This window comes from Lissotriton vulgaris, chromosome 3_1 (assembly GCF_964263255.1).
Source record: "Lissotriton vulgaris chromosome 3_1, aLisVul1.2, whole genome shotgun sequence".
In the NCBI taxonomy this organism is placed as follows: domain Eukaryota; kingdom Metazoa; phylum Chordata; class Amphibia; order Caudata; family Salamandridae; genus Lissotriton; species Lissotriton vulgaris.
In genome coordinates this window covers 910624081-910641093 of record NC_141689.1, presented here as the reverse complement: position 1 = coordinate 910641093, position 17013 = coordinate 910624081, and the positions used below count along the sequence as shown (strand labels likewise).

Below are 17013 nucleotides of genomic sequence, written 5' to 3'. Positions count from 1 at the left end.
CACCTGCTGCACCACCGCAAGATTGCAAGGGAAACCCCTGTTGCTTAGTTTTTGCACATTCCCTTTAGACAGCTTCTGGAATGCCATTACAGAACCAAATTCACAGGAAACAATATGGCCTCCTTTTTATGTGAGCTTCTGATGCAAATACTAAAAAAACAAACTAGCGTAAATTACACAATACTTTTCAGAATTATTCACATGTAAACTAGATAGTTTTACATTTCTATACAGATCCTGCTGCTGTTTCTATACTTTTGAATAGGCTGCAAGTTAGCCATTAGTAACAATTTCTTTTAGAGAAGTTGACCTTACGTATGTTAAGATATAGGTTTGTGAATCAACCACATATATTCAGGGCCAGTGGAAATATAAGATTCTGCGATGTCGCCCGCTTAATTCTGATTTGGTTACATCTGTTACATTATCCATAAATTGCTGCATTGTCTGTAGATTTTAACAAAACAATTCTATCTCAAATGGATCAAACATTACTAAAACAGAGCAACAAGTGCTGCTACGCAGTGGAAAGCCCTTTGCTGAGGTTATGTGGTCCCTTTCAGTTGCTTATTGCTGTATTTGGGTTTTAAACAGGTACTAATGAGGCAAAACCTTTGCAAAGACAATGGAAACAAGTACAAATGACAAAATAATGCAGTAACACGATATAAGAAATGTGTTGCATTATGCTGCAAAATTTGCCTTTTCTTGTTGCATAATTTAGTCAACCCTGATGCATAATTTGGTCTTCCTCTGCCGCATAATCTAGTGGCCCTACTTATGGTTGTATGACAGAAGAATCACGCATGCCATTTCCATGGATGCCTTTACCAAGCGTCTATTGCCACGCATATGCCTTTACCACGCAAACTTTTACCATGCATATACCTTTACCATGCATGCCTTTACAACAAAAATGTAAGTATTTTGAATGTAAGTATAAAGCCTTTATATATATATGTGTGTACACACACACACATATGCATCTGTGTGCAAATAACTATACATATCTATATATCTAAAACTATATCTATACATCTATACTTATATATCCATATTTACATATCTATCTATCTATCTATCTATCTATCTATCTATCTATCTATCTATCTATCTATCTATCTATCTATCTATAAAACACCTAGGTAGTTATAGACACAACCATGTTTCCATAAGAAAAGAGCTTTTTGAGTTGCCTATATCTTTGGCCCAGTTTGACGAATCTTAACACATTTTCGAAACAAAGTGTCTCTGTGATTTTTGTTGTGCATGGAAAGTTTCGGAGTGACCCGGAAAGCGGGGGGCAGAGAAAAAATGGGATGGGGGTGTAAAAAAAGTGCTTTTCCAATGTTAATTTCCATAGCGAATTTTGAACGTGACTACAACCCAAACCGTGGTCGGAATTACACCAAACATTGCAAAAAGCTAGCGTTTGGTCCAGTAAGAGTGCTGTTGGTTATTTAATGTAAATCTCTTCAGTAGTTTTGGAGAAATAAAAAAACTAATTTGTATATCTAGCAATGCGGATCCTCAGAGGATCAACAGTCCCCATGTTCAAATCAGATTGGCTGCCAACACTTCAACCAGGAAGTGCTGGCAGCCATCTTGGGACTCAACCTCAGCCGAGTTCCAAAAATAAAACGCAAAACAATTACGAGATAGGGTAGGATTATCCTGACCCCTAAGACTCTTGGGAGGGGAGTGGGCAAAAAAAGCATTCTTTATCATTTCAGCGACAGATGCATGGGATCCGTGGCTCCCGCTGAAAAAAGAAGAAGCGTTCTTGTAATATTTAGCCCCTAGGTAGGCCAGGTCCTGTAACCATGAGAAAATATATAAAGGAAGGGCTCACATTGGGGCCCCCCTCCTAGGGCGTATGAAATAAATGAATGTTGGTGGTCTTTTGTGGACCTCCGACCCCGGTACAGCCACCTTTCTGGGACAAAGTTTTACAATGAAGGGAGGGCTAGGCGGCCCCCCTTGTGGAGCGATTTATGGCCCTGGGGGCCACCACTCCCCAGGGCCGGCTCCTGCTACCTCCCAAGGTGCCCACCTGAGCGGACAGATCCCACCAAGCAAAAGCACACATAACTCTGCTTTCTGCACGCCAGAGCTGTCAAACAGCTCCGCCTTGCAGAAAGGGGAGTTTTCATCTGTTTCCCTGCATGCAAATATGTGTGCAGGGAAACAGATGAAAACATTGCTCTGAAAGAAAGGGACTGCCTTTCAGCAGCCCCTTGTCTGTCAGAGCAATGCCGGCTCCTCCAGGGACCACGGGGGCCTTAAAGGTACTACTGTGGTCCCAAAGGAGAAAGAGAAAAAACTAAAGGTCAGAAATGAGCAGAAAGAGGCTGAATAAAGGTCAGCAATGAGCAGAAAGAGGTCAAATAAAGATCAGCAACAAGCAGATAGAGGCAAAATAAAGATCAGCAACGAGCCGAAAGAGGCAAAATATAGTTGCGAAATGAGCAGAACGAGCCAGAATAAAGGTCAGCAATGAGCAGAAGAGGAAACAAAAAAGTCAGCAACAAGCAAAAAGAGACAAAATAAAGGTCAGAAATAAGCAGAAAGAGGCAAAATGAAGGCCATCAATGAATGAAGAGGCAAAATAGAGATCAGAAAATATTAGAAAGGCAAAATAGAGACCAGCAATGAGCAGAAAGACGCAAAATTAAGAACAGAAATGAGCAGAAAGAGGCAAAATAAAGGCCAGCAACAAGCAAAAAGAGGCAAAATAAAAGTCAGAAACAAGCAGGAAGAGGTAAAATGCAGGCCAGAAACAAGCAGAAAGAAGTAAAACAGAGGTCAGAAATGAGCAGAAGTGGCAAAATAAAGGCCAGCAACGAACAGAACGAGGCAAAATAAAGGTCTGAAGTGAGCAGGAAAAAGGGAGGACATGAGCATAGAATAAGCAGAAACCATCCAGTCACTTATGCACCCACTCATTGAACAACTCAAACACTCTCACACCAACTTACACACCCAGTCAGAAACCCATTCACCCACTTACAGAATCATTCATACTCTCTGTCACCCACTTATATATCTACTCAGAGACTTGCGCCCGATTCACAGACCCACTCAGACTCACAACCCCCTCTCAGACCCACTCAGACTCATGTACCCACTCACCGGCCTACTTAAACACTCATGCCTTCACTTACAGACTGAATGACACACTCATGGAGGTACCCGCAAATCCACTCAGACACTCTCTCACTCACTCACAGACCCACCCAGACACTCATGCACACACTCACATCCCCAGTGAGACACTCATGAACGCACTCACAGACCCATTTAAACACTGATTGCACTCACGCACAGACTGACTCATGCACACATGGAGGCACATGTAAACGCATTCAGAAATTCTCACACCCACTCAGAGACCCATTAAAATACTCATGCACCCACACAAACCGTGAGACACGTATGCAGCCACTCCCAGGTACACTCAGACACACACACACACACACACTCACACACTTTGAGACACTCACACACTCATTCACACATGCACTGAGACACTCATGCTCTTGAAAAAGCAGAGATTACAGGGACGTTGTAGTTCAGAAATCAAATTTAAAAAACCTTAGAAATTCACTTAAAAAACCAAAGGTTACATGGCATTATAGTTTGGAAATAGAATGTAAAACACCTTAGAAATTCACTGAAAAAAACAAAGGTTACAGGGACGTTATAGTTAAGAAATGGTATTAAAAAAACTTCATAATTCACTGAAAATACCAAAGGTTACAGGGACATTATAGTTAGGCTCAGATTTCACTTGTACAAAACCAGTGAAACTCAGCATTTATTATTACCAGAGATAACTTTTATCGTATGCCCTTTCCACGTACGGCTTATGACCTCACATATTGCATTACCCAAGACATGGTCATTGACCTCACTGTTGACAGCACTCATGACATCTCAGATGACATCTATGATGACATCATCCAGCAAAGTAAACTGCAATACACTTCATAAAATACAATTACATTTTTTTCAAAATAAGAAGACACAGGTGAGAGACGTACAGCGCAGAGCTCACTGTAACCTTATCAACTATTATACTCACTTATCATGTAAGAGACAGTTTTTAATGGATAGTCCTGTCTTTTCTAAACCACTACTCTAAACACTAATGAACACATTAAAATGTATACCTGTATAGACTAGTCTATTGTAAACCACAACTACACCTTTTGTGAACCTGGTAAAAAGGTTTTAGTGCAAATTTCAAATTTACACAAGCCATTACAACATACAACTAGTATGGAGAACTTAAAGGACATGCAACTGTGTGACAACCCACTAGTAAAATTATTTCTCATCCTGGAGAAAGGTTTGAGCAGAGAAGTGAGTCTGTTGTAAATGTCTACTACACTGAGCCATCACCCTAGAGAAAGGTCTTAGTGAACAGATGAATGTATTGTAATGTACTACTACAGTCATTCATCACGAAGGAGAGAGGTCTAAGGAAACTGGTCAAAATTTCATAAAATATAACTTTAATCAGCCATCACTATGGAGTGAAGTCACAATGAACAGCATAGATTGTCACAAAGCACTACCATACACATATATCAGCAGGGGACATGTGTCTGTGTAGAGGCTAGTACAGTGATAAATAATACACCCGATTTAAAAACGAGATTATACATCAGAATACATATATTAAAATAGTATCACTCATTAGTAGTACAAAAAGAATAGTAATGTAACTTATGCAGTAGCTTAGTATATATCTTTAAGTTTCCGCACCTTTATGAAACACTTAAACTCACCAGTGATGTCATCATGACGTAATATGTGAGTTCATAGGCAGTGCAATGTGGGAGCATAAGTTATAGTTAACTCAGGTAACTATAACTGCTGAATTAAAAATAATATATATATATAAATATACATACATATGTATATATATAATATATATATATATATATATATATATATATATATATATATATATATATATATATATATATATATATATATATATATATATATATACATATATATACTTACCTGCAAAATACTACATTTTAGTTGTAAAAAGGCATGCATGGTAAGTATTTCTGTGGTAAAGGTATGTGTGGTAAAGGCATATGCATGGTAATGGATGCATCGTAAAGGTATTGTGTGGTAATTACAACGATGTAGAAGCTGTTTCCCCTGCATAAAGTTCATCATACATGCAATTTTCAGTGCAATTGGTACAATGCATATTTTATCTGGATGTTATATTTACATCTGTTGCATGCTTTGTAATGAACGAATTTGGTTTACCAGTAAGGGAGTGAAACTAGGATGAATTAAGGATTTCGTATAGTCAAAAATCTTACCTATAATGTGGCAGTCTCCAAGTTTGACGGTAACATCATCTAGTGCTACAAGTCCACAATCCCACAGGCTTTTACACAAGCTTACAAATACAACCTGCAGTTTATCAAGAAAAATATTTGGTATTTAACAGTGTGCAAGCATTCTGAAAATTATTTGCCATAAAAAGATTATTGTCATGTTCACACACCAGGCACCACACAATTTAGTCCCCATCTACCTGAACAATCAGATCTCCTCTCACCACTTCTCAAAACACCTCTGACCCAAAGGACTCCTACTCGCACACATTCCACCATACACAGAACCAGATCAAGAAGGTAGGCGTTCAGTTACATTGCTCGTAAAGCATGCCATCACATCCCTCTCCACGTCAGAGCCTCCTACTCTCTTCATGAATTATGAAAAATGACTTTTCAGTTAATCAACCTACCCTGGGCAGGGCTAGGCACACAACTTTGCTCAGAGCCAAGATACCCTTGCAAGTGATAGTGCTCTTTACAAATACACATTATATGTTTGCAATAGCAAAACAGTTTTTTGTTTCTTCTGTCACAATCTAGAATTGGTTTCATGAAAAATCACATTACCTACTGGCTCTAAACACATATAGTGTATGCTTGTGAACATGAACAAATGGTGAGAAGAACTGTGCCATCTCAGTTGACTTATGTCATTGTAATTTTTTTAACTTTAGAGTTCAAGAATGATACAGCTCCCCCATCTCAAGGATAAGGCTGGAGGGTTTCCCCTACCTGATCAAAGGTGAGATTGTGTTTATCACGCAGGCTTTTACCAACGTATTAAATAACACCAGACATTTTGTCATCTACACTGCAACATCACATTACAAAGGCAAAGAAATGTTGGAGGGGAGAAGCAGCAGAACAGGAATAGCATAGCAGTTCAGTTACAAGCACAGAGTGGTGACTCCAGAGGTGAAAAGTACTACAACCTTTTTCTTAGTCACACTTATGTTATGGATGGCTCAATCAAGCCAGGGGCACAAGCAGGCTGCTGCCACAACGCCATGCTGTCATTCTAAACAAGAGAGGGAGTGAAGAGGTTCAGTAAGTGGTGGACTCACCCTCCTCTGTGTATCATGAAAAACAGAATAGTAGTATCTGTCCTACATCATCTCAACGGTGTCAAGAACTGTGTGTCCCCTAAAGATGTATAGGAAAACACAATGTTTTGTTAAAATAACCCTCACCCACCAAAAGGTCCCTTGGTGGCATGCTTCATCATCAGGTTCTTCCCGCTCGCTGCGGGACGGGGCGTGCTACGACTGACAGAGATGTGGGAGCACCTAATAGTGAAATTATACCATGTGTAATGTGTGGGTGGAGGGGTAAGAGTGAATAAAGTGTGATTTAAAAAATACCTGGCTGTGTGGAAACTAGAATTGATGCTCCCTCTAGCTGGTTTGTTAAAAATTCTTGGCAAAAACAAAACCTATGCTAACCAATACGTGCCAGACCTAGGTTAGGTACATTGGGGTATGCGTATTTTAGAAGCACCAGTTGAGTATTTTAGTCTATGTTATTTATGTATGTATTTTCATATGGCTTAGAAACCATACAATGCTCTTACAGTATTATTTCATATTACTGTTTACGCTGTACACATTATACTTTGCATTCTGTCTAACGATTGTAGCAGTTCACCTCTCTTGCATGAGAAAGAAGACTGTTCAATAAACCTTTTATTGAAAACGCCTGTCTCACTGTTTCTCTGCAACTCTGTAGAAACGAAGCATACATGATTGACTGAGTGAAATACTTAAAAAAATTTTCCACGACTTTGAGAGATATATTCTTATTCTTGGGAAACAAAGTTGTCATGTTTATGCCGTTGGCAGAAGCGAATCCCTTCTTGTGAATTTGAGAAAGTTTCTAGTGACCTCTGAGCTAGCTGGCACTCACTATTAAGTTTAGTATATTCGATAGAGACCTATTGACTTAGGTCCTACGTCAAATCTATAGGATATATTATTTCAATGTGCAGAGCGGTATGCAACGGTTACCACGCATTTTTTACAACGCGGTACCGTTAGCACGCTACTTTTACCACGCAGGTCGTTACAACGAAATGCGCTGGGGGCGCTCCAGGATAGTAAATACTTTAATTTACTATCCAACTCCTTTCCCTAGAGTCCACGGGGACTAGAGTTGGAATAGTAAATTAAATAATTTACTATCCAGCGCCCCTCCACGCAAGTCGTTGTAACGACTTGCGTGGTAAAAGTAGTGTGGTAACGGTAAGCGTTGTAAAAGTACGCGTGGTACCGTCATACATCTGTGCAGAGCTATTGGGAATATAGGAAATACACTACATGGCGCCCAACGTTTGGTAAGACACTAATTTAACGCTAGATACTAAAGTAACTCAGTTGTGCTTTTCTCAGAGACCCTTTTTTCCGTAATACTCCAATAGACATCTGGAGTGGGTAAAAGGATAATATCCGCCATAGCTGAGTAGGACGAAAATCCTATGTATTCGTTTTTGCTTTGTTCAACGTTGAAGGATACAGTGTTCCAAAATATTGTACACCTTATCTTTGTTTCCTTGAAACTTGCTTTGCAAACTTTCAGTCAACAAAAATGTCCCTAAACGGGTATAACAACACCAAAACCGGTGGAGCTGCCGCTGATCCAGCCGATCCAGTTTTTAACATTTCAGGTTTCTAAGAAACCGACGAGGATGCTGTAAGCATGCCCCTAAATTTAAAGAAAGCCATCACTATAAAACTTATAAAAAATGGCCTATTAGCAAGAGGTGGTAGTGCAGTTTTTGTGATAGAGGCACATAAATATCACCAGACAGAGGTATTCAATTCGTGGATAGTCTTTCCTGAAGCAGATCCAAGAACAAATGTGTTTCACTTCTACAAAGAAGATGAACCACCAGCGGAATACATTCCTTTCAAGGATATTGAAATTCCACAAAATTACCAAGAGCATGCGTTCTGGTTGAAGGGCGCCTTAAAACATATAAATCAGGCTCGGTCCACTAGGTAGACCAGGAGCAACATGGCCGGTGTTAGCGAGCTATACTCCACATCCTGAATTATTGAAATGACAGATGTGGAACTACGAGCTTAACTCAAAGAGCTAATCAAAACCTATAGACAATTGGTTCAATATGTCATGCGGACTTTCACAGTCCTTCCAGCAATACTGATTCCACAACATCCCCCCACCAGGAAAACACAAATAAAATTGCACCCCAGACTTTACATTCGGTCGGTCGCAAAATGGGAACAAATTCCATTCTGGATAGCTCAAACAATTACTCAAATCGAGGCAGTATTTCCTAATACTACCCCTCATGAGAAACACAGAATTTCAATAATCTGTTTAGCAATGGGGATCACCCCACACCTGGAGAACTGCAACACTTGGGGTACAGTCTTTGCTGCTATTTACAATAAAACACATGTTCTGTCTATGGCGGTAATATCAGATGTCATGAAACAGATTCAAAATGAATACGGGAAAGAGCCTGCTTTAAATATAGGTATGAAATTACTGAAAGATTTCAAACAGGTCCCAACAATAATATTAGCTAATATTAAGGGTGAAGCAGCATCCGTGGCGATCCACCAAAAGTTAAGGGAATTTGATGTAACTGAGCAACCACAAGAACTGGCCAGAATAATTGAAAAATCCTATGAAGAATTAGGCAGATATAGTTTGGGTGGGAAACCAGTGAGACCTAAACTGTCTGAAAGTCCTGAAAAGGTCTTTACTAAAAACACTCCGACTCCTATTAAAAAGAAGTGGGAGAATAGCAAACAAACTTCTAAAGAGAAGCGTTCTCAATCCAGAGGTAGGTCTCCTCAAAAGGAGCTCTCTGAAAGGAGGTATAACCTCGGAATAGGGATAATTTGAGAAAACCTAATAGATATCAAGATACTGATACACGTTTCTCTCGTACCTTTCAGACTTCGTCACAGAAATCCGAAAGAAGAGGACAGTTGGAACACAAGGAAGAACGTGTGAAGTCCAAAGACGATCAACACGTTCAGAAAAACAAGAAACCTCAATTCACCAAAAAGAAAGTAGCAGGTCTAAACATCAGACATGCCGAGGATCTTGAGGACACAACTCAAGTACGGGGAATGGGCTCAGACAATGTTGTACAGCGCAGCAGAAGTCACCATAGCTCGCAAGAACTTGAAGGATCATCTGGAGACAGTGGACTTGAATGAGTTCAATCAAGTTGAAACTGCAGATACCAGGATTAGTACTCCACATAAGTTATATGAAATACCTCTCCGGATGGAGGGGGACATACCAAGAAAAGTGAGAGCACTCTTTTGGGAGCGACTTTCTAAGGGTTATGACAGTCTTCTAGCTGAACAAGACTGGCCACCACAATTTGTCAGGGAGTGCCCACATGGCGAAGACATCATTACGCCAGTCTTCTCCAACCACATTCCAATTCATTTAAAATATACTTATGCCAGGAAATGGACAGTGTCCCAAGCTCCTGCATTATGTAAAAATCATGCAGGATCGGATGAGGACTCGCCTCACCATAAAATCCAACAAAAAAATCAACCAACTGCACAAAGGCAGTACCCAGTTAAGCAAGAAGCTAAACAGCAGGTCAGGAAGATATTAGTTCAACTTGAATACCAAGGGGTGATTAAAATAATGCACCTCGTCAATGAACAAGCCTTTGTTTCCTGTCTCCAAACCAGACAATACGTAACGTCTAGTATTGGATTACAGACATCTAAACTCTTTTTGCAAAACTTTTGCAGTACAAAATGCACCCAGTGCAGCACTAATGAATAACATTGTGCGTAAAAAGTAAAAAAACACATTAGATATTTCTAATGTTACTTTTCTGTCAAAACATTGCACCAGAAAGTAGGTATTTGACCGCTTTCTCAATTATTGGGACACAGCATCACTTCTGTCGCCTCCCTCAGGGATTCAAGAATATTCCTGGATCATTTTCAGCGAGAGTAAGAGAGTTACTACAAACATATGAGGATGAAGCATTATCATACGTAGATGACATCTATCTAACAGACGATGACTTGGATAGGCACTTGAATAGGGTGAATACAATTATATTAGGATTCGCCTCTGAAGGGTACAAATTCAATTTAAAAAAATCTAGAATTGCCAATTTAAATGTCCTTTTTCTAGGATATGAACTTTCAAGTGAAGGCAAAAGCCTGGCAGCCAACTTTTTAGATAAATATGCTCTGTTCCAACCTCCAAAAACTCTGAAAAACTTACAGGCGATTCTAGGTTTCCTGCACTTCGGACGAACTTACATTCTAAATTACGCAGAAAGCGTTAAACCTCTCTACGCATTAATCAAACCTGATTTCAAAACAGGTAATTGGACACAAAAACACACAGAAATTTTGCGTTCATTGCAAACATACATGTTAGCAACAAAACATTTGCAAACATGCGTAAACGTACGCAACTTAGTGATCCGAATCATTCCAGGACAATGCGGATTCACATACTTAACTTTTAACGAAGGTGAAAAAGTACCAATAGCTTACAAATCACATTGGTACACACAAGCAGAAATGAAATTCACTTCAACAGAAAAAATTCTGACAGCGGTTCAAACTGCAGTAGCAAAAGAGAGAGCCCTCGCACAGGGGAAGCGCATTATGGTCGTTACACCTGTACCTGCCTAAGAGGCAGTGACAAAAGCGAGCATTCCAAATGCTAAAGATTTACATCCAAGATGGATACAATGGGTTAATTCTCTTGCTGCAACAGACATTGAATACGTATTTGACCGATATTTGAAAACACAAGCATTTCTACAATACGAACAAGAATGTCCTCTGCCTACTGAAATTCTGCCTCTAGAGCAGTATGAATGTATATTTATACTGATGGATCAGCTCAACCCGCTACGGGGGGTAAACAAGCTTATAGTGCGGCGTGCACGATCGTTAAAGGTCATTGGCGCGATGGCAAATTCTGACCAATGGTCACTAAAACTCCGCGAATTCCCCACACTCATAGTGTGCGATTTGTATTATTGTGTTCAATCTTACAATGAATACTTGCAAAACTGGATTCAAAACGGTTAAAAAGATGCAAAAGATGACACAATCAAGCATAAATTGCTTTGGGAACAAGTAGTTCAGTTACGACAAGGACTACAAAATGCTCACTTGATACATACGCTGAGTCATCAACGTGATGGCGTTCACGTTGCAGGGAATTCATTGGCGGATGAAGCTGCGAAGGCAGCTGTGCAAACGGCTTTCGTAGCTGCAATCACTCATTCAAAAACAAAAACAGACGGCGAAATAATACTAGCTGTCAACGCCACAAGCAAAGGCAGTGGTAAAACATTACCAAAAGGGTTTCAACTCAAATACTCATATATAACTGATGCAAATAAGGTTCCGTTTGCTCGAATCCCTGGAGTGGGGGATAAAGTAATTCCAAACGTGGAACATAGATTAGGACTAATCTTAGCAGCACATGAAGGGTTTGCTTCTGCACATGCAGGTGTTTCCGCTACAGTGTTGTTATTAAAACAGAGATACTGGTGGCCACGCATGAGGAAACAGACCAGAAACCATGTTTTGGAATGTGAACTCTACCAAAAGATGAAAGTCTCAACAGTGAAACGTCCTGCGCAGACACCCCTGTTAATTTCAGATAAACCATTAGCTTGTGTTTACCTAGATCACTGCGGCCACTTACAGAGGGATGGTAACTATAAATATATTATGGTCACAGTGGATTTGTGTTCAAGATTTATTTAGATGTGGCCTCAGCGCTCGGCTGACGCGCGAACTGTTATGAAAGATTTGCGAGTCTTTATCGGCAAATACGCAGTCAGCACGCTACATTTTGACCAGGGTCCAGCGTTTAGCTCTTGGGCTTACAAGGAGGCCATGGCCAAATTGGGCGTTGCATTGTGGTACTCTAGTCCATTCCATCCTGAGGGAAATTCAGTAGTGGACCGAAAAAACCGGGACATAAAGCAATCTATAACAGCTAGGGTATTAGACTCGGGTGACGGGTGGGTCAAACATCTAATAAGTGTCCAACGTAGTCTTAATAATCTGCCAAGAAGGTCTCTAGGGGGTATCACTCCATATGAAGTCCTTTTTGGGACCAAAATGTTAATTTCGGATCTCGATTGTCAGACTTCAGTGGTAGACCAAAAATCCTTTGATATCAATGACCGTTTGGATGTTTTACAGGACTTAAATGAAATAAGAATGAAACAAAGTAACGTGTTTCTGAAGCCAACCACCACTGAAGAGAAACTGACTGTCCCAGCAAGGCCTATCTGGAGTCCTAAGCTTGGGGATCTAGTCAGAGAGAAGGAATTTGGGCCTTCTTACAGACAACCAGTACCTGTCCCAGCAATCCACGGATCAAGAACAGTATTACTGCTGCCCCTTGCTGGTAAAAAGGAGAGCAGGTTTATGTCCATCGACCTGGTCAAACCACATCATGTGGCTGATCACAAGCAGTAGGCCAAGTGGACTCCGCCAATGTAGCAGACGCCCTAATCTAACTACTATCTAGGAGGTTCAAACTGAGAGACTCATCACCTTTGAAGAATCTGCAGTGCGAAATGAAGGACTAAGCAATAAAGCTATGGAACTTGTACCTCTTGAGACCCAAATAACAGTTTGTCAAGAAACACCTGTCTACAATGAAATAGCATCTAACTATACAAATGTAACAAGTGATCAAGTGGTTCCAGTGATTTCATCAAATCATGAGGCAATCCCAACAATTGACAGAACTGCCTCTGACTATTTTATTAACTTTGATATGTTTTCCGAGGATCGCAGCGAACCTGAAACGACGCAGCTAAAAGGACTTTTAAAGAACAAGCAACAGACCTTTTTCATCACCTGGAAAAGACTTATCTGGTTTCACCATGGATTGAACTTTGGATTGTGTTGGGTGTGCTTTTTCTTCTACTTTGGTTGACTCTGGTGATAACCTTTGGGAATGCTGATAAATGGAAGATATGTTAAAAAGAACACAGCAAGTAAGAACATCAACTTACTACTCAAGCCACACAAATCATTTCATCATGAACAAAGAGACTTGTCATCAGTGAACATCACAGCTGTTCCTATACCAGGGGGTATAGCTTGGGACAGAACTGATTATGACATTTTTGGCCTGTCGGAGCTGTTGAAGATTCCACACCAGTTCAAGATTTCCTTGAATGACTTTGTTTCATCTAGTACATTTTCTGATGATTGAGACTTTGAGACTGTTAATAATGTGATGTCAGACTAACAAATGTCTGCAAAGTTTACAAATCATGCATATTTAGAAGGTTCATCAGATTATGAACAAATGTATTGTTATAATCACTATGGTCACCATTTCTTGCACAAATCTGCAAACCCTAGAAATGTACGGATGTATAACCAATGATAACATTGTCCTACACCACCAAAGGGTATCTCAAAAAAATTTTTTTTTTTTAAATGTCCATACTTTTCAGGTTTTAATACTTCAAACCCAGAATCATTTTACTTCAAAAATATTAATAAGACAGGAATGAAAAGAATGCTGACTAATACCAAACAGATTTATTCTGCGGCCTTTGATGCTCAGCTGTCTTCACTAGGTTTCGACTTTTGGGTACGGAGACAGAAACGTCTCTGGAGGACCAATTGGGATATGCGGGATACAGATAGTCATAAAACCCTCCTGAGGAATTATAAGGCGGAGGTGATAAGGACTAAGCAAGAGTATTTTACGATTCGCTCACCTCGCCGAAAGAGCTGTTCAAGATCGTAGACACGCTCACATCTCTGAAGGTGCCAGATCCCGTTGTCATCTCACAGCAGCTCTGCAATGACGTTGCACAATTCTTCCAGTCTAAAATTGTGGACATATATTCGGCGTTAGAGCTACAGAGGACTTTATTATCTACCTCTCCGTGTTTACCTATCCCCCGGCTAACATCATCCGAGGAGGTGTCTTTAGGGTGTTTGTCCAGTTTTCCACTCCTTTCCCACCAGGAACATGAAGCCCTTTTGAACAAGGCTAGGTCTGGGTCTCCCCTAGACCCCTGCCCACTGAAACTCCTCAAACAATGTAAGGAGAATCTTCTGCCTCCGTTATTAGAGATCATGAATAGGGCAATGAGGGATGGGATTTTCCCCTTACAATGGAAAAGAGCTGTGGTTAAGCCACTGTTAAAAAAGCCCACATTAGACCCGGGGATTCTTAACAACTTCCACCCCATTTCGCTGCTCCCAGCCCCTGCAAAGATGCTGGAAACCCATCTCAACCAGCATCTCGCAGCCTTTCTGGAAACCTCTGGCCTTTTGGATCATTCGCAGCATGGATTTCCGAGAGGGCATAGTACGGAGTCGGCCCTTACCATAGAGCTTGATAACATCCGCACCAGAGTTGATAAGGGCCAGACTATCCGCCTTATCCTGTTAGATCTTACGGCTGCGTTTGATACTCTGTCTCCCTCGGTGTTAACATCTCGACTGGGGGAGATAGGGGTTGAGGGGCCGGCGCTTAGTTTGCTGGCCTCTTTCCTGGGCCAGAGGGAACAGAAAGTTAAGCTGGGGGAGTTCCTATCTCCATCCCTTCCTGTGCATTGTGGGGTCACTCAGGGGTCGGCATTAAGTCCGACCCTTTTCAACATCTATGTGACCCCACTTGCCAGGCTTATTAGATCATATGGGATGGAGGTAGTCTCCTATGCTGATGACACTCAGATTCTGGTGTCTCTCGCCCAACCTGTCATCTCTGCTGCCTCCAATTTTAGACACTGTATGGAGGCAGTCGCTCAATGGATGATTTGCAATTCATTGAAGCTTAATGGCGAGAAAACAGAAATTCTGGTGTTTGGAGGAAAGGAAGACATTTGGTCTGCGGAATGGTGGCCTACATCTTTGGGTGTTTGTCCTGTACCCACCGCCCTGGCCAGGAACTTAGGAGTCATGATTGACCCAACCCTGGGGATGGGTCAGCAAGTTAACAGGACTATCTCCACATGTTGGGGTATAATAAATATCTTGCGCAAGATTAAGCACTATCTGTCCCCACAAGCTAGAAAGCAAGTTGTAGAAGCATTAATAGGTTCCAGACTTGACTATTGCAATGCCTTATATCTAGGTATAAACAAGGGTCTGTTACTGCGACTTCAAATGGTGCAGAACACCACGGCCAAGTTTGTACTGGATTTACCTAAGCGTGCCTCAGCCACTGCCGCGAGAAAGACATTACATTGGCTTCTGATTGAGGCCAGGATCTCCTTTAAGTCCCTGTGTTTGATCTATGGGGCTCTGGCTACAAACAGGTCTGGAGGCATAAAAGACCTGCTGGTTCCTTATACCCCCTCCAGAACTCTGCGCTCTGCCAATAAATCCCTGTTATCAGTCCCCCGTGTTCGTAGAGCCAAGTGGGGTGGCAGAGCTTTTTCGAGCCTTGCTCCGAAGTTGTGGAACACTTTGCTGGCTGAAATTAAGTCCCTATCCTCAATGCAAGCTTTTAGGAGGGCCCTTAAGACCTGGCTATTTGCCAAAGCCTACCCTTAGCTCTGGATTTGCCTTTTTATGATTTCCTCTTTGGTTAGGCGCCTTGATGCCTTCGGGCTTAGTAGCGCGTTTATAAATTGCATTTCATTTCATTCATTTCATTTGGAAAGACAACATTGAGACAAAAACTTTCTAGGGCACAAAAGACTGGCAAGTGCAGAGATTAGAAGCCTTATTTAGAGCCTGCATCATCTCAGAGCAAATTACGTTCTTGAATGACACTGTCCAACAGACATTTTGTCTTGGGTTAGCCAAGATAAAAGACCTAAACAATCCATCTATACCTACACCTACACCTGATAGCAATAACACTTCAGAGGGGGATGTCGACGTACATACTATTTTGCATCACATCAGAACAGATCCAGATTGGAAAAATCGTTAATTTGGCCCACAGACACAAACAACTGTCAAAATAGATTCCTGAATAAAACACAAGGGTTCACATTCACTAGGCCAGATCAAAGATATGTTCAGAGACAGCATCCAGGAATAGTAACAACATACAGTGTAGGGAAGCCGTGCCTTGAATGGCTACAGAGATCTACACCAAAGGATGTAAAACCACACTTATCTTTACTTAAAGATGGTGCTGATTTGAGGGACTTCTTGCAAGGACCAACTAAACCACGTCATAAACGTTTTATATATGCTGGTATCTATGCTGCCTGTAATGAAGCATGGAAGATTACGCAAGCAGAGACTGCAGAAAGAATACGAGAAATTGATCATATTAATTTAGACAAAACTCTCTCTATAGTTGACAATGGGTTAACGACTCTGTCGTCCAGGATATATTCATTGGACAGCATTGTGTCTTCTGCCATAGACATCATGGAACAGGACTTGGTCATGTTGCAACATGGTCAGTCGCAATTACGTTCTATCATGCTATTAGGCTGGACGTTACAAAACCTAGGTTCAGGCTATGTGCCTTGGCGTTTAATCAATACTACGTCACTGTTTTCAGAATTCAATCTCACTGATTAACAGATGAAACTGGCACAGAGGGGAGCAGACTATATGGTGCTGAGCATTGAAAAACTAGAAAGATTGCCATTTACAGTCGCTGAAAAGCCAGCCACTGAATGAATGATTCATGGAACAATCACTCTGCC

General features: G+C 40.9%; 1 protein-coding gene across 1 annotated transcript in view; it reads right to left on the bottom strand.

The window, feature by feature from the left end:
• The window catches only part of MAMDC2 (MAM domain containing 2), a 523202-nt gene that overhangs the window by 85336 nt on the left and 420853 nt on the right, over window positions 1–17013 (bottom strand). Inside the window, exon 10 of the mRNA XM_086961252.1 lies at window positions 5352–5445. Coding sequence (XP_086817378.1) covers window positions 5352–5445 — 94 coding nt within the window. The remainder of the gene's footprint in view (window positions 1–5351; window positions 5446–17013) is intronic.